We start from the raw sequence: 27199 nt of genomic DNA, 5'->3' as shown, positions 1-27199 counted from the left end.
CAGATGTTGTCATATTACAACTCCCATCACCTTTGATGACTGCTGGGAGCTGGAGTCCAAGAACATCTGGAGGGCCACAAGTTTCCCCAGCCCCGATCTACCGAACATCTCCTTGTTGTCCTAGGATATTCTTCTCCTTAGCCACCGCTGAGACCTTCCCTGTCTACCTTGTGGCCGCCCAAGTACTCACCCTGACCAGACGGGCTCTCTTGACCAAATCGTTAAGCTTCCTCAGGGCAGAATTCCGGGGCAGGTTCTGGATGTCCGTGAACAAGTCCTGCTCCTCGAGCTCAAATAACCGTCGGTTATCGGAGATCATCAGGGGCTCCGACCAGAAGGACCCGATGTAGACACGCAGCACCTCGGGCGTGTTGAACACTTTGCCCAGCGACCACATGAGGGCGCCGTAGACCCGCATCAGCTGCTGCGTCTCCACCATGTCGGCCTTGTTCAGGACCACCCGGATCTTGTCCTCGTTGCCCTTGAGGGCCCGGATGGCCTCCGAGAACTCGTCTGAGATCTCCAGCTTGTGGGCGTCAAAGAGGAGGATGATGAGGTCCACGCGCTCGGCAAACCACTGCAACACAGCCGGGAAGTCGTAGCCTGCGGAGGAGAAGAGAGAGCCTTGTGGAATAATGTGGGATGTGAAACACAGAGCAGTCAAGTACAACATCCCTAGAGTGGACATAAAAAGGGGATGTCTGGACCAGCCAGTCAGAACTTCCTGTTTCCTCCTAGGCTGGGACAGACTTCCCCTACATGTGATCAGAGGTGGGCGTGGCCTCACCTGTGGAGGTAACAAAAGCATAGGACTGGCCGCCATCTCTCTCTCTGACTACATTCGTCAAAGCAACATCAGCTTAGCCTAAGATGCTCTCTTGGCTTTCAGCCAAGAGAGGTCAAAGGGACTATCTCTTTATGGGATAGATTGCAGGTACATTACTTTTGTAACTTAAGTCTGCCTTCTGGGATCCATCTGTGAACAGAATGAGTGAGTGAGTACAAGTGGTACCTCTGGTTGCGAACGGGATCCGTTCCGGAGCCCCATTTGCAACATGAGCTATTCGCCACTTCTGCGCATGCGCGTGACGTCATTTTGAGCGTCTGCGCGAGTGGCGAAACCCGGAAGTAACCCTTTCCGGTATTTCTTTTTTTTTTTTAATAAAAATTTTTATTGCTTTTTTCAGATACAAGTGTACAATCAGCATAAGAAAATAACAGTAGTAGAAAAGAATAAGAAGAAAAAAAAAGAAAGAAAGACAAAAGAAAACCATCTTTCCAGAGTGTTTTCTCATAACCAACTGGACTTCCCCACATCTCCCTCACCCTGCATTCTTTACAATAAAGATATCAGCAAATTATTACCTTGTTTCATGCATTCCTTTGTACTTTCAAACAATTATACTTTATGTTTAAAATACTTATTATCTGATTACTTTGCCTTAAAATAAATATGATGTTACTTTAAACATTAGTCCTTTCATAATTATAACTTAGTTTCCATATCACCGAATCTTATTGCTGAAGCTAAATTTTCTAAGTCATGCAAACTCTTAACATTCATATAACTTATAATATTTTTGTAGATAGTCTTTGAATTTTTTCCAATCCTCTTCCATTGTTTCTTCTCCCATATCTCGGATTCTGCCAGTCATTTCGGCCAATTCCATATAGTCCATCAACTGCGTCTGCCACTCTTCCAGTGTGGGCAAATCTTGTGTCTTCCAGTATTTTGCAATTAGTATTCTTGCTGCTGTTGTAGCATACATATAAAAAGTTCTGTCCTTCTTTAACACCTTCTGGCCGACAATGCCCAGGAGAAAGGCCTCTGGTTTCTTAGGAAAGGTGTATTTAAACACCTTTTTTAACTCATTATGTATCATTTCCCAGAAGACCTTCACTTTTGGGCAAGTCCACCAGAGGTGAAAGAATGTCCCTTCAGCCTCCTTACATTTCCAACATTTATTATCAGACAAATGATATATCTTAGCAAGCTTGACTGGGGTCATGTACCACCTATATATCATTTTCATAATATTCTCTTTCAAGGCATTACATGCCGTGAATTTCATACCAGTGGTCCATAACCTTTCCCAGTCTTCAAACATAATGTTGTACCCAATATCCTGAGCCCATTTTATCATTGCTGATTTGACTGTCTCATCCTGAGTGTTCCATTTAAGCAGCAAATTATACATTCTCGAAAGTACTTTAGTCTTTGGTTCTAACAATTCTGTCTCTAGTTTCGATTTTTCCACCTGGAAGCCTGTTTTTTTATCCAACTTAAAAACCTCTTGTAATTGAGCATAATGGAACCAATTTTGCACCTTATTCTTTAATTTTTCATAACTCTGCAGCCTCCAATTTTCTCCAACTTTTTCTATGATTTCCCCATATTTCGGCCAACCAACCTCCATATTGGATTTTTTCCAGGCCTTGGCCTCTACTGTAGTAGTACAGTAGTACAGTAGTCACCTTTCCGGTATTTCCGGTATTTCTGGGTCGCCGCGGGACGCAACCTGAAAAGATTTAACTTGAAGCAAACGTAACAAAAGGTATGACTGTAAACTCTTTTTATGCTTTTATAGAAGACTGTGTTGTGTCTATTTCCTTTTACGAGGGACTAAAGGGGAAATTACCAGGTAACTTATTTTTGAGGCTTTAGCGAGCCCGAGCAAACGCATCCGCTGTGCAAGTTTAAAAGGGGAACGTTACTCTGCTAAATTGTAGAACTTGTTAACACAAGTTGGAAAGGATATAATCAAACAATATATCCTGCATCCCTGAACATTCCCACAAATAAGAGGTAATTTTGCACACACACGCCCCCTGCAAAGTGGCATCTTAGCTCACTTTCAGGGAAAGAAGCAACTTTAAGGCAGTTGCTGCCATTTTCATTTTTAAAATTTTATTTATGCTTTTCAGGTTTATACATTTCACTGATTTTATACATTTCACTGATCATTTTAACATTTCAAAACTCAACTTTCTTCCCCCTCTTTCTGAGGTTCTTTAAATTTATTTTTAGTATTTTCTGCATATCCAAATTAACTTAATTTGCTCATTCATCTGCTTTAAATATATACTCTTATCAAACTACAGGTTAATACAATAATCCTGCCAATGTTCTTATCCATTTACAATTTATCTGTAAATATTCAATCAACCATTTCCATTCTTTAATAAAAAGTCTGTTATCTTGATTTCTTATTCTTCCAGTTGCCATTTCTGCATATTCCATAAGTTTTTGTATCCATTCTTCCTTTGTTGGGACTTCTGCTTCTTTCCATTTTGGGGCGAGTAACGTTCTTGCCACTGTAGTAGCATACATAAATAAATTTCTATACAATTTAGGTAGTTCTGTCCCTATAATTCCAAAAGGGTTGCTGCCATTTTTGAAGCTTCAGCTGCGTACAGACTGTGCCTTTAAGGCACATGACTCTCCCAAAGAATCCTGGGAATGGTAGTTTGCCCCTCAACAGAACAACAATTCCCAGGACTCTTAATAAACTACAGTTCCCAGAATTCTTTGGGGGAAGCCATGTCCTCTAAATGTGCATGGAATGTGCTTTAGATCTATGGTGTGGATCTGCCTCTTGCCAGACCAATGGCCCATTGTCTTACTGTTGTTGTTTAGTCATTTAGTCGTGTCCGACTCTTCGTGACCCCATGGACCAGAAAACGCCAGGCACTTCTGTCTTCCACTGCCTCCCACAGTTTGGTCAAACTCATGCTGGTAGCTTCGAGAACACTGTCCAACCACCTCGTCCTCTGTCGTACCCTTCTCCCTGTGCCCTCCATCTTTCCCAACATCAGGGTCTTTTCCAGGGAGTCTTCTCTTCTCATGAGGTGGCCAAAGTCTTGGAGCCTCAGCTTCAGGATCTGTCCTTCTAGTGAGCACTCAGGGCTGATTTCCTTCAGAATGGAGAGGTTTGATCTTCTTGCAGTCCATGGGACTCTCAAGAGTCTCCTCCAGCACCAGAATTCAAAAGCATCCATTCTTTGGCGATCAGCCTTCTTTATGGTCCAGCTCTCACTTCCATACGTCACTACTGGGAAAACCATAGCTTTAACTATACGGACCTTTGTTGGCAAGGTGATGTGTCTGCTTTTTAAGATGCTGTCTAGGTTTGTCATTGCTTGCTTACTACTTACTTAGTAAGTTGTCTTACTACTGTCTGCAAAATAGCTGGCTGTGGACTTGATAGGAGTCTTCTCGCACCCTACCCAGAGCCGCCAGGGATCAAATCTGGGGCCCCTCTGTTTTTTTCCTTCGCTCTTTGTCTCCACTCTTAATAAAGGTTCTTAATTTAGAATCTGGGGTTTGACTATAAACATTAAGACATCTCAAGGATTTTTGCATTGCGTGCCAAACTGCTGTTTCGTACTACAGTATGGAATGGGTTGAACTCGCTCAGTGGCAAGTCCTGGGGAGTTAGCTGGTGTTTTCTACCACCACAGACAGAAAGTTGCCAGTCTTGTTCCCCTTGGTCAAGACCCTAAAAGGCAAGGATAGCCAATGTAGCGCCTTCCGTATGCTTTGGACTACAGCTCCCATGATCTCTGACTATTCATCATGCTGGCTGGGGCTGATGGGATTTGGAGTCTAACACCACCGCCATGTTGGCTGCCCCTGATCTAAAGTGAACTGAGGGGTAATGTCAGCAATTAAGTACAGTGGTACCTTGGTTTACGAACTGAATCTGTTCCGGAAGTCCATTCTTAAACCAAAGCGTTCTTAAACCAAGGCGTGCTTTCCCATAGCAGCGAGGGACTCAGTTTACAAATGGTGGGATTGTAATGAAGTTAAAAAAGTTTTGGGAAATGATATACAATGAACTGAAGAAAATGTTCCATCTAACATTTGTTAAGAAACCTGAAGCATTTCTGTTAGGGATTGTAGGAAAAGACCTGCCAAGGAAGTTGAAAAATATCTTCATGTATGCGACAGCGGCGGCAAGAGTCTTAATAGCACAAGGATGGAAGAACGAGGAAATCCCGACTAAAGAACTATGGCAAGAGAAACTGATGGACTACGGAGAATTGGCAAAATTGATACATAAACTACGGGACAAGGATAACTGTGACTTTAAAGATGAATGGGAACCCTTTACAAAGTACTTAAAGAAACAACAAAGTGAACTAGACTCCTTGGCAGGTTTTGAATAAACACTCACAAACTTTTTATTGACAATAACCAGTCAGATATATTAATGATCATTACAGTTTTGTAACATGCAGAGAATAGCAGTTGTAGAGAAACCAGAGATTGGAGCTGAGGGAAGTCGGGGGGGGGGAGGGGAGGGGGTTATTATATGGGAGGGAATGGGGGGGGGGGGGAATCAAGGATATGTTTTAAGATAATATGTTTTGTTTAAACTCTATCTGTGCACAATTATATACCCCTCGGTCATGTCCCCTGCTCCCAGCAACCTGGGTCCCCCTCTTCCAGTCCAGCAAAAGCAGTCGCCCCCCCCCCCGGCCTCTGTCCCGGACTCTCCTTCTCAGCCCCCTCCCTCTTCTCCATCCCTGCCAAATCTAAACAAGCTCTGCAGCTTTCGTAGCTGTTGGATCAGAGCCACCCCTCTCAGCCTCTCTCACCCGCCTCTTGGCAGCCGAAGTTCAGAAGGGCTTGTTCCACAGCACCAAAAAAGGAAACCGAGCCGTTCCATAGGAAAGTCTGAGCAATGAGCCCTCATTGTTCTGACCGATTAAAGAAAAATAATAAAGATGGGAGATCTTAAATAAAAGAGGCAGGGTTGGCCGGCCACGCAGCCTTATCTTAGAGAAGCACCGGCGGGAAAAGGGGTTGCCAGAGGTCACCCGAACGATGGCGCATGCATTGCCCAAGTGGAATATGCTGCTCCGGATTGGTGTCACAAGACAGAGATACAGAAGGTCAAGACAAAGGAACCATTCTCTGCGCCCTGGTTTGCCCCCGGGGCAGGCCTGGAAAGGATGGCGGGACAGGGTTTAAGCCCGTGTGAGCTCTGGCAGAGGGGCAGGGTCCCTTTTTGAACATCGCAGCTCAGCCCCCTGGAATATGCGCTACAATAACAAAAGGTGAAAGTGCCCCTGAGTGTGTGCAGAGTGCTTTTTGCCTCACCACTGAGTAGCTAGAGCCAGGCTGTACTGGGCAGGGGGGCCTGCCCCATTATTTAAGGAATTAACTACTGCAGCATGGGAGTCCAGGCAGGAAACTGACAGTCATGGCTAATGGGCCCTTGTTACCCTTGTCAGCTACTGCATTTCCGGTGAATTTTACAAGCCACATAAACTCTCCCTTCTTGCACACAAGAGCGGGATTAAAATAAATATATATATTGAGATTGCCTGCAAATTACAAGTTTACAAAGTGCTGCTTTTTGCAGGTTTCTTTCCTTTCCCCTTCTGGTTTATTAGCACACCAGTGATAAGGGGCCAAATTTCCAGGCAGCCAGCCCATGCCAGCACTTGCCCTCTGGGTGATAGCAGGCTCCAGGGTTCTGGCCAGATCCAGACCCAATTGATGAGCAGCCTGTGGCTGGCAGAGGAAGAGATGGCCCAGGAGAAGAGTGGGTGTTTAAGGAGCGAATGTATCTCCTTGGAGAAGGAATTTCCACCCTTCCCTGGTTTATTTAGTAAAGCAGAGGAGGTGGTGTGAAAACAAATGTTTCTAAGTCTTTCCTGCAAAATGTAACTGACTCAATGGAATCTGAGCAGACAGACACACCCGGTGCTGCCAGAGGCACAAGAATTCTCATGCATGACTCCTGGTGCGAGATGTAAGGCTGTTTGCATTCCTGTACATGGAAGTTGTCTTTGTCCATGGAGTTTTCTTGGCAGGGATACTGGAGTGGCTTGCCGGTTCCTCCTCCTCCATAGTTATGGCTATGGTTTTCCCAGTAGTGATGTAGAATCATAGAATCATAGAATCATAGAGTTGGAAGAGACCACAAGGGCCATCGAGTCCAACCCCCTGCCAAGCAGGAAACACCATCAGAGCACTCCTGACATATGGTTGTCCAGCCTCTGCTTAAAGACCTCCAAAGAAGGAGACTCCACCACACTCCTTGGCAGCAAATTCCACTGTCAAACAGCTCTTACTGTCAGGAAGTTCTTCCTAATGTTTAGGTGGAATCTTCTTTCTTGTAGTTTGGATCCATTGCTCCGTGTCCGCTTCTCTGGAGCAGCAGAAAACAACCTTTCTCCCTCCTCTATGTGACATCCTTTTATATATTTGAACATGGCTATCATATCACCCCTTAACCTCCTCTTCTCCAGGCTAAACATGCCCAGCTCTCTTAGCCGTTCCTCATAAGGCATTGTTTCCAGGCCTTTGACCATTTTGGTTGCCCTCCTCTGGACACGTTCCAGTTTGTCAATGTCCTTCTTGAACTGTGGTGCCCAGAACTGGACACAGTACTCCAGGTGAGGTCTGACCAGAGCAGAATACAGTGGCACTATTACTTCCCTTGATCTAGATGCTATACTCCTATTGATGCAGCCCAGAATTGCATTGGCTTTTTTAGCTGCTGCGTCACACTGTTGGCTCATGTCAAGTTTGTGGTCAACCAAGACTCCTAGATCCTTTTCACATGTACTGCTCTCAAGCCAGGTGCCCCCATCTTGTATTTGTGCCTCTCATTTTTCCCCCCCAAGTGCAATACTTTACATTTCTCCCTGTTAAAATTCATCTTATTTGTTTTGGCCCAGTTCTCTAATCTGTCAAGGTCGTTTTGAAGTGTGATCCTGTCCTCTGGGGTGTTAGCCACCCCTCCCAATTTGGTGTCATCTGCAAATTTGATCAGGATGCCCTTGAGTCCATCATCCAAGTCGTTGATAAAGATGTTGAATAAGACCGGGCCCAAGACAGAACCCTGTGGCACCCCACAGGTATGTATGGAAGTGAGAGCTGGACCATAAAGAAGGCTGATCGCCAAAGAATTGATGCTTTTGAATTATGGTGCTGGAGGAGACTCTTGAGAGCCCCATGGACTGCAAGAAGATCAAACCTCTCCATTCTGAAGGAAATCAGCCCTGAGTGCACACTGGAAGGACAGATCCTGAAGCTGAGGCTCCAAGACTTTGGCCACTTCATGAGAAGAGAAGACTCCTTGGAAGAGACCCTGATGTTGGGAAAGATGGAGGGCACAAGGAGAAGGGGACGACAGAGGACGAGATGGTTGGATAGTGTTCCTGAAGCTACCAGCATGAGTCTGACCAAACTGTGGGAGGCAGTGGAAGACAGAAGTGCCTGGCGTGCTCTGGTCCATGGGGTCACGAAGAGTCGGACACGACTAAACAACAACACATGGAAGTTGGAGATTTCAGGGCCACTCAACGCACCATTAACTGGTGGGCGGTGCCCCTGAAGCTTACGGCATCGCTACTTTCAAGCAGAGGTGCTGCCAAAGTTCGGAAAGGCCTGCTTCAAAATGCCAGTGTGGTGCAGTGGTTAGAGCGCTGGACTAGGACCTGGGAAAACTCGGGTCGAATTCCCACTCGGCCACGAAGCTCACAGGGTGACCTTGGGCCAGTTGCTTCCTCTCATCCTCCCTTACTTCACAGGCCTGTGGGGGTTGAATGAGGAGAGGGAGAGGACCATCTACGCCACCGTTAGCTTTTTGGAGAAATAAGCAGGGTATAAATGCAACGAATAAGTGCTTTAAGAAACTGAGACCACATCCCTGAGGTCTTCTCCTACTGAGACGGTACAAGGAGATTCTCCATGTGTGCGGCCAGACTGAGTGTTGCTGCTTTGGATGATATTCTCATTGTTCACTGTAAGATTATATGACCAGACCATGTAACCGACCAGCTTTTGACTTGGCAAATACAGTGGTACCTTGGGTTAAGAACTTAATTCGTTCCGGAGGTCCGTTCTTAACCTGAAGCTGTTCTTAACCTGAGGTACCACTTTAGCTAATGGGGCCTCCCACCTCTGCTGCACGGCCGCGCGATTTCTGTTCTCATACTGAAGCAAAGTTCTTAAGCTGAGGCACTATTTCTGGGTTAGCAGAGTCTGTAACCTGAAGCGTCTGTAACCCGAGGTACCACTGTATCTTCTCAATATGGGCCAGCTCTTTCCATTGTTTCTCACTGCCCTCCATCCAGATCTTTGTTTCCAGGCTCGTTGTTTCGGGAGAAGGGTAGGGGCGACCTATAGTTCCTAAGAGTCAATACCGTAAGGTGCATTTGTGCGGCACTATTCAATATCATTTGCTGTGAATCGCAGGTGAGGAAGAGTACAGTGGTACCTCGGGTTACAGACGCTTCAGGTTACAGACTCCGCTAACCCAGAAATAGTACCTCAGATTAAGAACTTTGCTTCAGGATGAGAACAGAAATCGCGCAGCGGGAGGCCCCATTAGCTAAAGTGGTACCTCAGGTTAAGAACAGTTTCAGGTTAAGAATGGACCTCCAGAACGAATTAAGTTCTTAACCCGAGGTACCACTGTACTGTTGTGGTCAGATCCTGGTTTGGGGCTTTCGACAGACCTCTGGTTAGCTACTGTGAGAGCAGGCTCCTTTTAGGCGCTAACATTATCTGCTGGGATGAACTCTTGATAATGCTAATAATCTGGACCCTGCCAGGCTTGTGGAATCGCCAACAGCAGCAAATTTCAGCAACCAGCAGAGCAGCCACGATGGACCAAAGCGCACTAGTCATAGCTCAGAGATGGAACATCCATTTTTCATGCAGAAGGCCTTTGGTTCAACCTACTGCCTCTCTAGGTAAAGGCTGGCAATGGCCCTTTCCTAAAATCCCGGAGAGCCATGCTAGGAAATATTGACTCAGTAGAAGCCAGCTTCCTATGTGCAACTTTGTGCATGAAACAAAGCACTGTTGTGCGGTTAAACCAATCAATTTGCGTCGGTTATAATTGGAAGCTCGTGGTTTTGCATCGTGGCGTCGTGTCTCGCGGGGTTTTGCTAATGAACAAATCCAAACCCCGATTGGGAAACCCAGTTAACTTTGGCGCATAGGCCAGCAAACGGCTTGGATTAGATTGCCAAATTAGCAGGGGAAAGGGGAGTTTCCCTCCACCAAGATGCTTAAGAAATACCAAGCAAATTCTGAACTGAACAGGGAAGGGTTTCCAGCAGAAGAGGGAGTGTGGAATGTGCTGGGTTGGCTGGAGAGGGGGATGGTGGTGAACCGCCCCCCCCCTCGCCCCAGCTTTTATTGCTGTTGCTGCATCTAGAGTTGTTTTGCCGTGCAAAAGAGAAGGAGGGGAACCCTGTATATTTTTATACAAAGATAAGAAAGAACACGGCAGCCCTGCTCATCCAAGGCATTTTTCTTTGGTTTGTGCAATCACTGATACTGTGTTGTTATGTACTGAGTTGAATAGATCCAAATTGCAGCAGTCTGATTGGTCCTAGAACAACAGGATTCAGAATGCAGCAGTCTGATTGGTCCTAGAACAATAGGATTCAGAATGCAGCAGTCTGATTGGCCCTAGAACAATAGGATTCAGAATGCAGCAGTCTGATTGGTCCTAGAACAATAGGATCCAGAATGCAGCAGTCTGATTGGTCCGCAGGAGCCACCCAATCCAACTCCAGGTGGAAGTGAATCCGCAACCTGATTGGCCTACAGGAGAATCCCGGAATTAGCCGATCACGTGGGGTCCATTGTGTAAATAATGTATATAAAGCAGACATTTTGGGGGAACTTCCATTCCTCACTACTATGAGCTGAATAAAGAGCGTGAAATTCACACTTAACTCCAAGTGTGTTTTAATTTGTTGGAAGCTGCCCAGAGTGGCTGGGGTAACCCAGTCAGACGGGAGGCATATAAATAAATTGTTGTTGTTAGTGATGGTGGTGGTGCAGGGAGAACCAGATATGAGGCAGCAGAGGAAGAAGTCCAGGGCCCCCAGTGAGCAGAATGAATAGGAAGGCACCCCAACCTGCAGCAAAGACTGCCTTACCATAGTTTGGCTGCTCGCACACACCATGCATTTCAAGCACGTGACCTCCCCCAAAGGATCCTGGGAACTGTAGTTTGATAAGGGTGCTGGGAACAGCGGCTCTGCAAGGGGGAAACTACAGCTCCCAGGGTTATTTGGGGGGAAGCCATGCACACGAAATGTGCTTTAAGTCTACAGGGCGTGTGCAGCCTGCGCCTTGGTGCCTGGCAAAAAGGAATCTTTGTATATTAGAAAGATTATGAAGCCCACAGGTGCGTTTCCAAAGCCAGATGGTTGCCTTTTGGAGCTTTTGAGCGAAGGCTGGCAGCGGCAGCGGCGCATCCCCGAGAAAGAGCCGTAATTCACTTTGAAGGGCAGGCGGCTGACTCTGGCTTGTGCCGACTCGCTGCGAGGATTTCCTCTCTGCTCAGGAATCCCATGGATCCCTGGCTGTGCGCAGGAAAGGGAGCCAAGGAGCAGGGTGGGATCTAGACAGGCCCAGGCTGGCAAAACCATAGCACGGAAGGAGAAGCTTTTACCATCCGTGGGGGAGAAATCTGTCCTGATCCGCAATTGGGTTTTTTGTGTGTTTTTTAAGGGGGAAGATTTTAAAATACTAACAGCTCCTCATGTCTGAAGGCAGAGAACAAGAGGCCCGTGCTTTCATTGTGGTGAAATCTAGGCCTGTGTAAGTTGTAAACAATGACAAACCTAGACAGCATCTTAAAAAGCAGAGACATCACCTTGCCAACAAAGGTCCATATAGTTAAAGCTATGGTTTTCCCAGTAGTGATGTATGGAAGTGAGAGCTGGACCATAAAGAAGGCTGATCGCCGAAGAATTGATGCTTTTGAATTATGGTGCTGGAGGAGACTCTTGAGAGTCCTATGGACTGCAAGAAGATCAAACCTCTCCATTCTGAAGGAAATCAGCCCTGAGTGCTCACTGGAAGGACAGATCCTGAAGCTGAGGCTCCAATACTTTGGCCACCTCATGAGAAGAGAAGACTCCCTGGAAAAGACCCTGATGCTGGGAAAGATGGAGGGCACAAGGAGAAGGGGACGACAGAGGACGAGATGGTTGGACAGTGTTCTCGAAGCTACCAGCATGAGTTTGACCAAACTGCAGGAGGCAGTGGAATACAGGAGTGCCTGGCGTGCTCTGGTCCAGGGGGTCACGAAAAGTTGGACACGACTAAATGACTAAACAACAACAAAGTTGTAAGCTGCAAGCAGCCCAGGAACCTCATGCATTTTGGTGCTTTAGGGAGTTGTAGTTTCTGAGGTCCCCCCAGCTGGAGGTTTGCTGAGCTTTGCAGAATGTCATACCATACATGGTTTAGGGAATGGTTTGCATCCAATTCAGTGGTAGGCTGCAAAGTTCTGCAGCCTTGAGTTAGGCCGCTAGATGATGTCGGAACAGCTACTGGCCAATGGGATTCCCCCCCCCCCAAGAGCAAACATAAAAGAGGGGGTGTTGGGGCTCGAGGAAATTGGGGCTTTCTAGCTCAGAAGCCCTGCTTGGCAATCCTAAACATACACAAATTCACTAGCAAGGGAGGTGTACTCCACACATGCTCAGAAGCACTCTTTATTATCAGCACCACCTCATGTACCATTTGGGAACCAAAGGTTTGCACTGAAAGGCAGCTCCATTTCAAACTAAACCATCACACCAACCAAATTTGAAGTGGAGCTGCCTTAGAATGCAAGCATTTAATTATTAAATGGATCTTGCGGTGTTGTTCCAGCCTGTCTATAACATGTTTGTGCAAAGTTTGGCTGGGCAGGTTCAGGAGGATGAGTTGGGACAGAGGTCGCCAAACGGAATGTGCCACCGATTCAGAATCAGATTATTGTGGAGGGCTATCATACAGTAGTAGGAAAATAATAACAGTAATACAGTGGTACCTTGGGTTACATACGCTTCAGGTTACATATGCTTCAGGTTACAGACTCCGCTAACCCAGAAATAGTGCTTCAGGTTAAGAACTTTGCTTCAGGATGAGAACAGAAATCATGTTCCGGCGGCGCGGCGGCAGCAGGAGGCCCCATTAGCTAAAGTGGTGCTTCAGGTTAAGAACAGTTTCAGGTTAAGTACGGAACCTCCGGAACGAATTAAGTACTTAACCCGAGGTACCACTGTACTGGTAATATTATCTCCCTGCAAGCAGAAAGTTAGCACGCATCAGAAAAAGAGCCAGTGTGGTGCAGTGGTTAGAGTGTTCGACTCGGACCTGGGAGAGACCAGGGTTCGAATCCTCACTCGACCATGAAGCTCACAGGCTGACCTTGGGCCTCCCTCCCTCTCTGCCTAACCTACCTCACAGGGTTGTTTTGTTGCTTAACTGAGGAACCACAGAAACCACCTTGAGCTCCTTGGAGAGAAAAAGGTAGGATAGAAATGCAATAAATAAATAAGGAAGGCAAGAAGACGAAAGTAGAAGCTCAGAGCTCTTGTCTGCTATGCTGGTTTTCTGTTTGCAGGGAGCTTTCTGGTGCCCTGCAGATGTTTTGGACTACAATTCCCATCAGCCCCAGCATGCTGACTGATGAGGCTGCTGGGAATTGTAGCGCAAGGCACCTCCAGAGCACCAAGTTGGCGAACAGCTGCTGTAAAGGGCCATTCGGAAGCACTTACAGTATAATGATTTTTTTGCCTGCTGTTGCCATTGCATGGCTTGTAATTCTTATGACTTCTTCGATTTCTGTGCATAGCTGTCAACTTACAGATTTGAAAATAAGGGACCAGCAGCCTCGAAAATAAGGGATCAGCAGCCAAAATAAGGGATTTTCCAGGCACAGGTATGTTCAACTTCTGAGCCCTTCCAAGCCAAAGACAGAAAGCCCAGCCAGCAGCCAAACAAAGCCTCATCAATAAGGGACAGCAGCAGGACATGGCGCTGGGATAAGGGACTGTCCCGCCAAATAAGGGACGCTTGACAGCTATGTTTCTGTGTAATTTGCATGGCAAAGTCCATTCTACCACCTCGTTCTGCTGCAAATACAAAAACACAACGAAACCCAAGAGGCAGCACACCAGCCGGAGGACGAGGGGAGCTGGGGAAGAAGGCCTTGCGACAGAGGGCTGCCCGTGCATTTTGTTTTGCATGCCAGGCTAATCCCAGCGCTTGCTCGGCCCACCCAGTTTCCTAGTTACAACTACCTTTGTATCTACACATGTGCACGCTTTGTGCTGCCCTGGAAATGTGCCCTTCCTCCTCCGTCCCTGGCATGCAGGAGACATTCCTCAGCGTTTCGCAAGTGAATCATCTGTGCGCTCCGTTGCCATGGAGCAAGGGCTGCTCTTTCCCACAGACACACGACTGGCGGAGGATCCTCTCCCGCTCCCATTTGTATCACAAACTCTCTTAAAAGTCCCTCCCGGGGCCCCCGGTCAGGGAGGCAGGCTTCTGTGCCAGCTAGGCCTCACCCAGGCTTCGGCCTGCAAAGTCATAATGGCCCATGGCAGGGGCGGAGGGCCATATGTCCTCCTGGGACAACTTCGAGGGCCACAGGCCAGTGGCGCCTCTAAGTTTAGCACTCTGTGGAACTCAGGGCAGCACACTCTGGCGTCATTCATTGACCACGGGGCTGCCCACCATTGAGGGGGCTTCGTGGCAAGGGGTGCGGGAGAATAACCATTGGCCTGAGAAGCAGCTGCTGTAGAAAACTTACTTCACCCTTCACTGCTGGAAAGAAGACACATTAGAACTCTTAACTAATGCTGGGTTGTTGTTTTTTTCCTCCTTTCCCTCCCTATCCCCTTTCCTTTTGTGTCATGTCTTTTCAGACAGCAAGCCTGAGCGGCAGGGGCAGTCTTACTCCCGATCATTATAAGCCTTTCTGGCTCACGAGCAGGGTCAAATAAATGACTATACAGTGGTACCTCGGGTTAAGTACTTAATTCGTTCTGGAGGTCCGTTCTTAACCTGAAACTGTTCTTAACCTGAAGCACCACTTTAGCTAATGGGGCCTCCTGCTGCCGTCGCACCGCCAGAGCCCGATTTCTGTTCTTATCCTGAAGCAAAGTTCTTAACCTGAAGCACTATTTCTGGGTTAGCGGAGTCTGTAACCTGAAGCGTATGTAACCTGAAGCGTATGTAACACGAGGTACCACTATAAAAATGAATGAATGAATGAGGGGGACAGATGGAAGCACTTGGAGGTCTAGGTTTGTTGGAGGGGCTGCCACCTATGATCAAGCTTTGCCATTAAAATCCAGTGGTTGTGAAGCCCTCTAGATCACGACACCTACCCTAGAGCAAAGGATCAAAGACTGTGGTCGGTGGGCTTCATCCAGGTGGTCCACAGCCACCTCCACATTGATTTTCAACTGCAATTTCTTAATTGCTTCTATTGTTGCCCATGTTGCATTTCATTGCACTACCATTCAAATCTGACAGAATGCAGATTCTAAGACTAGAAAATGGAATACAGTATAATAAATGAAAGAAGCAATAGAAATGCAATAGAAAAAGCAATAAGTGCTCTGCCGTTTTCAAGTACAGTGGTACCTCGGGTTACATACGCTTCAGGTTACAGACTCCGCTAACCCAGAAATAGTGCTTCAGGTTAAGAACTTTGCTTCAGGATGAGAACAGAAATTGTGCTCTAGCGGCGCGGCAGCAGCAGGAGGCCCCATTAGCTAAAGTGGTGCTTCAGGTTAAGAACAGTTTCAGGTTAAGAACGGACCTCCGGAACGAATTAAGTTCTTAACCCGAGGTACCACTGTAGTCTTGAGTTGGGGGGAGTTGAGCATAGCTGTCACCTTTTTCTAAGGGAAATTCCCTTATTCCGAATAGGATTCCTCGCAAGAAAAGGGAAATGTTGACAGCTATGGAGTTGGGGAACCCCCAGTCTAGAGGACCTAGTGCAGGGACTGATGGGAGTTGTAGTTCAAACCATATGGAGGGCACCAGGTTGGAGAAGCCTTGCCCAGGGATGCTGGACTAACACCCTGTTGCAGGAGAAAGCTCACAACCACACACCATGCTACAGGGGTCAAAGGAGTGTCTCGTCCACAGGAACGCAGATTCTTGGCTAACGCTCCCAAATAAACAAGGCCATTTGTCCAGGGCCCACAGCCTTTCCCAGTTTCCACTTCGCCCTGTTCGCCGAGGCGGGGTCTATCCAGATTCCCCACATACTTTCATGTATAAAATGTGGAAAGAATGCAGCAGACCTGTGCTATCTCTGAACAGGGTTCTCCCGGGGGTGCCCCGGCAACCAAAGAAATATTGGGAGAGAGAGAGAGCTTGAGAGAGGCCTGCCTCTCAGCGGGAATTAAAAGCCACCCTGAACTGACCCATCCCACGCAGTGGAAGGCCAAAGTCCCAAGGGGAGACGAGTACAGGAATGTGAGCGTCACAGGAAAAGCATGAAAGGGCTCTCCCCACCCTATCCTCTCGGGGGGGACTTTGCGGGGAACATGTCTGTCCCAGTTGTATAGGAAAAGAGCTAGATGCCCCATCCCCATAGCTGTCAACTTACAGATTTGAAAATAAGGGACCAGCAGCCAAAATAAGGGATCAACAATTACTTTTATGAAATACATATTTTGTTGCGTGCAAATGGCTTTAGATACCTATTAGGTCCATAAATTACCATATAGCATATATTTAACACAAAAAACAGCAACAATTTGTTGTTGACAAGGCAAGTTGGACATAGAAAGGGCCCCATTACCTTCAGTAGCTTATTTAAGAGACATCATCAATAAGGGACAGCAGCGGGACATGGCGCTGGAATAAGGGACTGTCCCGCCAAATAAGGGACGCTTGACAGCTATGCCCATCCCTGGGAGCAAGGCCCACTAAATTCTCCCTGCAAGCAAAGGCTCCTTGCAGCTTTCTCTTCTGTTCATCCCCAACAACAACAAAAAGCCCCTGTGAAATAGGAGCTCCTCCAGGGTCACTGTTTATCCCGCATTCACAGGCCTCTCCAAGTGTCCAAATTTTCCAGGGACAGTTCCGGATTTACAGAAGCCGTCCCGGTTTCTGATTCAGTCCCGGAACGTCCTGCGTTTTCCTTAGGACGTCTCCCGTGACGTGCGTCCTTCATACACCCTTCAGACATTTTTGGCATCCCCTTTCCCCATCTCCCCTGGTGCATGCTCACATCTGAACTCAAGAGCGCCCTCGACACACCTTGGAATGAGGATAGCACATCTTAGAACGGCTTTATCTTCTCTCTCGCTCTCTGGCACATTCTGTTCCCGCTCAATAGCTGCCTTTGTAACCAATTCCTTCCTACATCTGCTAAATGTTTCCTTGCATTTTGTAATCTTTGTGTGTGCGCGTGCGTGTGTTTAGCTTGTGCGGCCAACACAATTTGCCTAGTGGGTCGTGAGATGCACCCTACTGCCCCTTCTGCAAAGCCCCCACTATATGGACCTCTTGGCAGCAGCTTTGCAGACAAAGCCAAACGCAGCTTATCAGCCAAATACGGGGGCCAGTTGTGGACTCTATAAACAGCCTCGGTTTTGCCATCTGCCTGGGAATGCAAAAAAACCAGGTGGTTGCATATCAAGCAAAGTACAGAAACAAAAGTATACCCTCCAACATTTCTCCAATATAAATAGGGGTGTCCTCTTCAATCATCATAATTTTATTATTTATACCCCACCCATCTCACTGGGATGCCCCAGCCACTCTGAGTGGCTTCTAACATATATAAAAACTTAAGAAAACTTTGAACTTAAAACAAAACAAAACCTATACAGGGCTGTCTTCAGATGTCTTCTAAAGGTTGTATATAGGTTTGGCTCAGGGATCACATAACTCCATACCCTCCAACGTTTCTCCGATGAAAATAGGGATGCCCTAACGACAAGTGGGATGTTCTGGGATCAAATCAGAAACTGGGACGGCTTCTGTAAATCTGGGACTGTCCTTGGAAAATAGTGACAATTGTAGGGGCCTGTGAATACTGAACAATGGTCTGGTATCCAACTAGCTTTTACTCAGAGTAGATCCACTGAAATTAAGGCACCTAAGTTAGTCGTATTCATTGATTCCAATGAGTCTAACATGAGAGGATGCCATCTTGTCCTTTGACACAAGCAGTAAATTCTCTGTGGACCTGACTTCACATTACCTCTTGACTCTCATCTTCTGTTCACACAATCAGTGTGTGTGTGTGTGTGTGTGTGTGTGTGTTTTATGGTTGTGTTGTGAACTCTGTCCCCCTTCCCTTGGCCCTGCTCATGTTGACAGAAGCCTGACATGCAGAAATGTAGCAGGAAAAACCTTGTCCTCTCTAGTGGTGATAAAGCCTAGTGGAAACTTTATTTGCTTACAATACTTATTTAACTGCCCTTCCTCAAAAGATTCCAGGGCGGCGCATGAAGAAGTGCGAATGAAATCTGCACAATGATAATGGAAGGGCAACGAGACAACTTTTAAAAAACCTCCCAAATCTAAAAACAGAATAAAACACCATTAAAAAACAACAACCCTCCATTGGCAATCTTAAAAGGCTTCTCTTTTTCACCTGTTCTGTTCCTGCACATACTGCTGGTGTCAGAGGCTGTGTACACACCATACATTTAAAACACCCCTAAAAAAATATCATGGGAACTGTAGTTTACCCCTAGTGGTGCTATAGTTCCCAGCACCCTTAACAAACTACAGTTGCCTGGATTCTTTGTGGGGAGGGGAATGTGCTTTAAAGTCACTGGGAGGAAAAACAATTAAGGTCACTGAGTTGGCCCATAAAAATACAAAATCTGTACAGTGGTACCTCGGGTTAAGTACTTAATTCATTCCGGAGGTCCGTTCTTAACCTGAAACTGTTCTTAACCTGAAGCACCACTTTAGCTAATGGGGCCTCCTGCTGCCGCCGTGCAGCCGGAGCACGATTTCTGTTCTCATCCTGAAGCAAAGTTCTTAAGCCGAGGTAATATTTCTGGGTTAGTGAAGTCTGTAAACTGAAGCATATGTAAAGGTAAAGGGACCCCTGACCATTAGGTCCAGTCATGACCGACTCTGGGGTTGCGGCGCTCATCTCGCTTTATTGGCCGAGGGAGCCGGCATTTGTCCGCAGACAGCTTCTGGGTCATGTGGCCAGCATGACTAAGCCACTTCTGGCGAACCAGAGCAGCGCATGGAAACGCCGTTTACCTTCCCGCCCGAGCGGTACCTATTTATCTACTCGCACTTTGACATGCTTTCGAACTGCTAGGTTGGCAGGAGCAGGGACCGAGCAACGGGAGCTCACCCCGTTGCGGGGATTCGAACCGCCGACCTTCTGATCGGCAAGTCCTAGACTCTGTGGTTTAACCCACAGCACCACCCGCGTCCTGAAGCATATGTAACCTGAAGCATATGCAACCCAAGGTACCACTGTATTAGGTAAATATCTTTATTAGGGCAACTCTAACCAAAAAGGGCTCATTCACATTTCCTTTTTGCCACAGTTTCTCGGCACAGGTCTGCGATTTGTAGGGATGTTGCTGGGTTTTTGTGTCCCTGGGGAAACCTACTGTTCACTGCTGAATCGGAACGAGTATCGTTCCACAACCTGATTGACGCTTGTTCCGATTCAGCAGTAAACAGAGGGATTTCCTGGGGAAAGCAACGGGACCAAGAAAAATCGCTTGGATCTGTGCCTATAAGTCAGAGACCTGTTCCCAGCAATCGCAACTGGAGCAGGAGTGTGAATAAGGCCGTAGTGTGCAATATTTTGAATTCCCCAGAACTCTTTTAACTAGCTAGATCAGGGATGGCGATCCTCTGCTCTCCCCAAATGCTGTTGGACTCCAAATCCCCCCATGGGGAGGGTGGGGGGCGACTGGCAACCTTCAGTATCCCCCCTGCCACCTCCTAACTCCACTTCTCCCCTCTCCGTCCAGCTGCTTCCTTTTGTTTTGAAATGAATACGCTGTGTGCTTTTGTTTCCTTTGAAATTGGCCTCTGAGACGGGAATCAACGTTTACCAGCCCCAGACCTTGCATGCAGGAACATGGCAGAGCTGGTCTGGCCGGGGGCCAGGGAAACACCCAGGGATCTGTCACAGCCAGCGGCAACTGGGGACACAGCTGCCGGCACGGGGCTCTGCAGTATCGGGCGCGGGCTCAGGAGGAGAAACTGAGGCACGCCGTGGCAAGGGATGTGGCCAGAGTCATGCAGAGGCACAACCTAGCACAGCCTTCCTTCAGCTGATGTCCTCCAGAAGTCTTGGACTACAAATCCCATCAGCCCCAGCAAGCAGGAGGAAGGTACAGAATGGGGCTGGTGAGGTGTGTGGCCTGGAGAGAGCAGCAGGGGCCACACAGAGAGACTTGGAAGGCCACATTCATCTCCCAGGCCTGAGGTTCCCCACTCCTGCTTAAAAATGGATGGATTTCTCGAATTTTTTCTACGTATTTATGTTTTTCCTTCTTTATGCAAAGGGACGCGGGTGGCGCTGTGGGTTAAACCACAGAGCCTAGGACTTGCCGATCAGAAGGTCGGCGGTTCGAATCCCCGCGACGGGGTGAGCTCCTGTTGCTTGGTCCCTGCTCCTGCCAACCTAGCAGTTCGAAAGCACGTCAAAGTGCAAGTAGATAAATAGGTACCACTCCAGCGGGAAGGTAAACGGCGTTTCCGTGCGCTGCTCTGGTTCGCCAGAAGCGGCTTAGTCATGCTGGCCACAGGACCCGGAAGCTGTATGCTGGCTCCCTCAGCCAATAAAGCGAGATGAGCGCTGCAACCCCAGAATCAGTCACAACTGGACCTAATGGTCAGGGGTCCCTTTACCTTTTTACTTTATGTAAACAACTCTGTGAGGGCAGTGCGCCATGAAAGGCAGAGGATAGATCCTTGAATTGATTAATAGAATTGTAGAGCAGGAAGGGACCCCGAGGGTCATCCAGTCCAACCCCCTGCAATGCAGGAATCTCGGCTAAAGCATCCATGACAGACAGCCATACAACCTTTGCTTAAAAAATCTGCAAGGAAAGAGAGTCCACAACTTCCCGAGGGAGACCGTTCCACTTCTGAACAGCTCTTACTGTCAGAAACTTCTTCCTGATGTTTAGTTGGAATCGCCTTTCTTGTAACTTGGAAGCCATGGGTTTGAATCCTACCCTCCAGAGCAGGAGAAAACAAGCTTGTTCCCTCCTCCATGTGGCAGCGCTTGAGATATTTGAAGATGGCTATCACATCTCCTCTTTCCCAGGCTAAACATAGCCAACTCCCTCAACCGTTCCTCACAAGGCTTGGTTTCCAGACCCTTGATCATCTCGGCTGCCCTCCTCCACACACTTTCCACCTTGTCAGAACAAAATAAATGTGCACCCAAAGAGGGTGGGGGAAACCCACACAGTGGGGCAGGATTAGCCTGAGCAGCTGAGCATCCTTGCCCTCTGTTAAGTTGTGGGCGAACATATCAGACGACGCAGCGATTCTTCCAAAGCAGCCCTTTATTTGTAAGCTGGAACTGAACTGAACTGAGGAGCTCAGTCAGCCTGCTTATATAGAGCTCCACTAGAATGCAACAGTAACCATTTTCTGTAACTAGCCAATCACTGAACGTCACTTTCGATCCTTCATTTGCATGCAAACTATCCAATCACTGAACGTCACTTTCGATCCTTCATTTGCATAACTATCTACAGTATCCCCCTGCTGGCCCAGGGTGAGAACTTCAGTACATAACACCCTCAATCCTGCCAACCGCAGGATGGTCTTACCTCGGCTCACGCGCTGCTTGGCACCAGAAAGGATCCCTGGTGTGTCGATAAGGCTGATGCTCTCCAGAACCTGGTTTGGCAAGTGGGCACACATGAACCTATGGGGGCAGAAAGAGAGAAGGCCAGAGGCCAAGGTGAGGGGATTGCGTAGACAAGAGCAGCGAGAAAGGAGGCTTAGAGAGATTTCCGGACTTACAGAGGTTCCCCCCCAAAAAGAAATGTTAGTGATCTAAGTCATATCAATTCTCTAAATCAGTGGCTCCCAATTGGTGGTCTGCGGACCCCCGAGGGGTCCATGTAACCCACCCAGGGCCCCCGTGGCACATAATAGTAATAATAATAATAATAATAATAATAATAATTTATTATTTAAACCCCGCCCATCTGGCTGGGTTTCCCCAGCCACTCTGGGTGGCTTCCAACACAATATTAAAATACAGTAATGGATCAAACATTAAAGCTTCCCTGAACAGGGCTGCCTTCAGATGTCTTCTAAAAGTCTGGTAGTTGTCTAAAAGTCTTTGACATCTGGTGGGAGGGCATTCCACAGGGAGGGTGCCACCACCGAGAAGGCCCTCTGCCTGGTTCCCTGTAACTTGGCTTCTTGCAGGGAGGGAATCGCCAGAAGGCCCTCGGCACTGGACCTCAGTGTCCGGGCAGAACAATGGAGGGGAAACGCTCCTTCAGATATACTGGACTGAGGCCATTTAGCTGTCAACTGTCCAGAACATCCCATTGGTCACATGACTGGCACACGAGTGCAGACCAGAAGACATGTGCCCCAGTTTTGCACTGGGACACACTGGAGGGTATGTTGGCACCGTTCACATAACAAAAGCTACCACAGAGATAATAAACATTTTCAAAAGTAGTAATTATTATTATTATTATGGCTTCTCGCAGTGAGGGAACCGCCAGAAGGCCCTCTGCGCTGGACCTCAGTGTCCAGGCAGAACGATGGAGGTGGAGACGCTCCTTCAGGTATACTGGACCAAGGCCGTTTAGTTTAGTTTAATCCCAGAATATCCCACTTTTCCTTAGGACATCCCTATTTTCACCAGAGAAACATTGGAGCATATGGAGTTATGTGACCCATGAGCCAAGGAGATAAGTCGCTATAACTTAGAAGACACCTGAAGCAGCCCTGTATAGGGAAGTTGGTTAATGTTTTATTATGTTTTTTTATATGTTGGAAGCTGCCCAGAATGGCTGGGGCAACCCAGCCAGGTGGTCAGGGTATAAATAATGAAATTATTATTATTATGGAATAGGACATCCCTATTTTCATCAGAGAAATGTCTGGACTAGACATTTGGTGTAGACCAGGGTTTCCCGAACCTGGGCCTCCAGCTGTTTTTGGACTACAACTCCCATCACCCTTGACCACTGGTCCTGCTAACTAGGGATGATGGGAGTTGTAGTCCAAAAATAGCTAGAGGCCCAAGTTTGGGAAACCCTGGCGTAGGCAATACAGAGCTAAATGAACCAGTGGCTTGACTTGGAAAAGCCAGCATCCTCTGTTCGTTCTGCTTTTCCAGTAAGCCTGCCTTGGAGATTAACAACAAGATCGAAGAAGTCGAGTTATGGATGTTAAATACCGTATTTTTTGCTCTATAAGACTCACTTTTTCCCTCCTAAAAAGTAAGGGGAAATGTGTGTGCTTCTTATGGAGTGAATGCAGGCTATCCCAGAAGCCAGAAGAGCAAGAGGGATTGCTGCTTTCACTGCGCAGCGATCCCTCTTGCTGTTCTGGCTTCTGAGATTCAGAATATTTTTTTTCTTGTTTTCCTCCTCCAAAAACTAGGTGCGTCTTGTGGTCTGGTGCGTCTTATAGAACGAAAAATACGGTATATACCAATTTGAATGAACAAGCGAGTGTGCCCTTCCCTCTAGGCTTTTCCCGGCCTGTTTGTTCTTTTTCCTTCTGCTCTGGGCTCCTAAAAGCGTTGCCACCCCTCCCCTCGCTCCTCGTACGCCAAGAAGCAATAAGAGCAGCGCTCTGAGCAGCCAAGAACCAAGGGAGCAGCCCTTGTTTTCTCGTGTTCGGCGCTTGTCACTTTTAAAAACTCCCCCTGTTTCCAGTTGTGCTCATGACCCAGCAGCTGATGGAGATCACAAGGATCTCAGTTGTGCTGTGAACACTTCCCTGGAGCGTCGGGGCTGCCCTGGCCAAAAGCCTGCCGTACTTCTGCTACTAACTCTCTCTGTGCCTCCTCCTCCTCTTTCCATATCTGTGTACACCAGGAATTTTGGCACCCCGGGAGGTTGCCTGCTTTGCTCCTGTGGTTTTGGCTCGCCCCGCTGGTTCCATCCATTCAAACTTGCCCTCCCTGGTTAGCCCACGCTAGCATAAGCAACAAAGGGGGGGGGCGGGAAAAAGCTGTTGGTGGATATCAGGAAGCTTTGATTCAAGCACCACGACCAGATGTGTTAGAGCAGTGGGAGGAAGGTAGCTCAGTGGCAGAGCACCTCTGCCTTGCACCCAGAAAGTCGCAGGTTCAATCCCTGTCATGGGTGTCACGGCGGTGTGTGTGTGTGTGTGTGTGTGTGTGTGTGTGGCAGCGCCCTCCTCAAACCAAGTAAATAAACAAAAGTACTTAACTAAAAGTAGAAATTGTAGAAGGATTTTGACAGGGTTTTTTCTGAGCACTTCGGGTCAGAAGAAAGTGATTTGAAACAACTCTTGTTATTTAAGGACTATATAAGACTATATTGTAAAAATGATACCATCCTAGCAGAATTGAATGATACTTGTGTACAATAGATAAATGGAATAAACAGCTTAGAGGAATATATGGAAAAAGATATAAAACAAACAGTGCGACAAAATCAAGACGATAGAAAAAGTATAATGAGAACAATTGGAAGTTTTTCACAGAAAACTTTATAGGCTAAGACGTTGTTGTATAAATATGTGGTTCTTTTAACTGTCTTTTTTTTGTTACTTTGAAACCTTTTTTCGACCTTTTTAAGGTGACAAATCCCTTTTCTTCTTCTTCTTCTTTTGTGCTTAATTTTGTTATACTTACCTTTACTGTATGATTGTATTTTAAATTAATAAAGATTTCTATTTAAAAAAAGTGAAACGACTGTTGTTGAGATATTTTATTCTGAATCTGCTAGACAGAGACAAAGAAGAAGATCGTGAGTGGTGGGTGTCCTGCCTGACCCCAACACCAGCAGGGGGTTGGACTGGATGACCCTCAGGACCCCAACTCTACAATTTTATGATGCTATGAAACTGTAGGGATTGTAGACGACTCAGCCTGGCCCGACTCAGTCTTCTTCTTTGGCGATCACTCGTAGCCGAGTAAGATTGTCTTCCATAAACACGGTTTTAACAGTGAGTCTGTGACTGTGGAGGCCAATTCTGGATCCACACGTCCTTCCACAGTGGGGACATTGGTTCCCGGGTGGGAGTTGATCACGGTGTGGATTTGCCAAGCGTCCCTTCCTCTCAGCATGTTTCTCCCTTGCGTCCTGCGTTTGAGTGTCTTCAAAGCCCACGACACATTTGGTAAAGGCTGTTCTCCAACTGGAGCGCCCGCAGGCCATTTTATTCCCAGTTGTCGGTGTTTATACTACATTTTTTTAGATTTGCCTTGAGACAGTCTTTAAACCTCTTTTGTTGACCACCAGCATTACACTTTCCATTTTTAAGTCCGGAATAGAGTAGTTGCTTTGGAAGATGATCATCAGGCATCAGCACAACATGACCAGTCCAACAAAGTTGATGTTGAAGAATCATTGCTTCAACACTGGTGATCTTTGCTTCTACACTGATATTAGTTCGCCTGTCTTCCCAAGTGATGTGTAAAAATTTTCAGAGACACCGTTGATGGAATCTTTCGGGGAAAGATTAACAAACCTCACAGTATTACAAACCTCGCAGTTCAATCAACTAAAATTTTGGTTGATTAATCTAACATTCTCACCTGAAGCCCAAACACAGAGGGTTTTCCTGCAATGTGACTCGGCTGCATCACGGATCGATATGAATTAACTTCTATACTGAATTTGTCGGGTGTTTTCATGGTGTTTTTCTACATTCTACGCCACTTCAGCGTTTTTATAAGCAACTTGTAAATTCATGCAATAAATAACCTGAATGAAATGTTGAAACAAGAAAAATTTGCAGCCCTGTTTGAAAGGGTGGAATAGATTCACCCATTTGTGCCCCAAAGAAAGGTGTTTCTAGAAATAACCAAGCCTGATGCCAGTGGAACTTGCTCCCAAGCAGGGGAAGGGGGGGGACAGGACGTGGTTTAGTTCTCGTTTTGCACCTTCCCAAATCAGAAGGTGACCCAAAACACTAAAAATGTGTGCAAATTTTGAAGAGTAATTGTGTTTCGGTTTGTCTATTGGTTTGGGCAGTGAGGCTTAGCTGAGTTCCCACTAAAATGAGATATGGAAGAGGAATTTTTCCTCCCCCATCCTTACCTCTGAGAGAACAGGGATGGGCCAAGGAAGAACTGAGACAATCTGACTGCCTTCAGCGCCTGGGGAGGAGTTCATGTTTACAAACCCCTGGATGGAGGAAGGTGCACAGCTCAACCAGTATAAACAAGGATGCTAAAAGTAGAACCTGCCGGAAAATACCCAGGGATATCCAATTCCACAGTTTCCCACTGTCCTGGGCCAAAGTACAGCCAACAGTAATTTTAAAGAAGTCTGTGCTGTTTGTTAAGAATGCCCCCCCCCCACGTACACACAAAAAATGAGTAAACAGTCTGAATCTTTTAAACCTACGTAACAGGCAGAAAATCAACAGGTGGAGCTGCAGCAGTGGAAAACCAGTGGATTTCTGCCTGTATTACCCAGTGCCTTTGTTGGTAACAATGCACTCAACTCTAGCATTCCTCAGCATACCCTCCAAAATCCTGCTCAAGCATCCCCAACCTTGGACCCTCCAGATGTTTTGGACTACAATTCCCATCAACCCTGACCACTGGTGCTGTTAGCTAGGGATCATGGGAGTTGTAGGCCAAAACATCTGGAGGGCCGCAGGTTGGGGATGCCTAATCCTGCTGATTAAAATTGGGGTGTTCGTTTTTGGTCCTGAGCTCTTGCGGGAGCCAGGTGACATGCGCCAGAACACAAGAACAAAAAAATGGGACATTCTGGGATCCAGTTAGAAGCTGTGATGGCTTTTGTAATTCTGGGGTGTCTCACTCAAAACAGGACAGTTGACGAGTATGCCCCGGTCATAGAATTGGAAGGGACCCTGAGGATCATCCAGTCCAGCCCCGCCTTGTAGCCGAAAAAGACAAAAGGTTGCGTCATCCTAGTGCAAGCTGTGTATAGCTAAAAGTCAAGGCATTCTTTGGTCTTTCTCTTCAACATGCATACCCTAATAAGGCCCAGTGTTTCTCGATTTCGCCCTGGCACTCATCTGCTGGGAACAGCTCCCATCTGTCCCAAAAGCTAGCACATCTGGAGGGCTGATTTATTTCCAGGCTGTTGGGACATGGGGTGTTGCGGGGACAACCTGGCACAGAGAATCGCGCTTTGTTCCAGAGAGTTCGGCTTGCATCTCCACTCCTCACCCCTGAAAGACCTCCAGCCTCCCTTTCTTTCTCTCCCTCTCTCTCCTTCTCTTCGCCCCTGCAAAGAGTGGGCTGGGAGG

The 27199-nt window shown here is 47.1% G+C and overlaps 1 protein-coding gene across 1 annotated transcript in view; it reads right to left on the bottom strand.

Annotated features, from left to right (window-relative positions):
- Positions 1-27199, bottom strand: part of EHD2 (EH domain containing 2) — a 59969-nt gene that overhangs the window by 15565 nt on the left and 17205 nt on the right. The window contains exons 3-4 of the mRNA XM_081018942.1: positions 21574-21671; positions 191-603 (exon numbers count right to left, since the gene is read on the bottom strand). Of these exons, the coding sequence (XP_080875068.1) occupies positions 191-603; positions 21574-21671 (511 nt within the window). The remainder of the gene's footprint in view (positions 1-190; positions 604-21573; positions 21672-27199) is intronic.

The sequence above is a fragment of the Podarcis pityusensis genome, assembly GCF_964106645.2.
Source record: "Podarcis pityusensis genome assembly, chromosome: 8".
Taxonomy (NCBI): domain Eukaryota; kingdom Metazoa; phylum Chordata; class Lepidosauria; order Squamata; family Lacertidae; genus Podarcis; species Podarcis pityusensis.
This window is presented reverse-complemented; position numbering and strand designations above follow the sequence as displayed.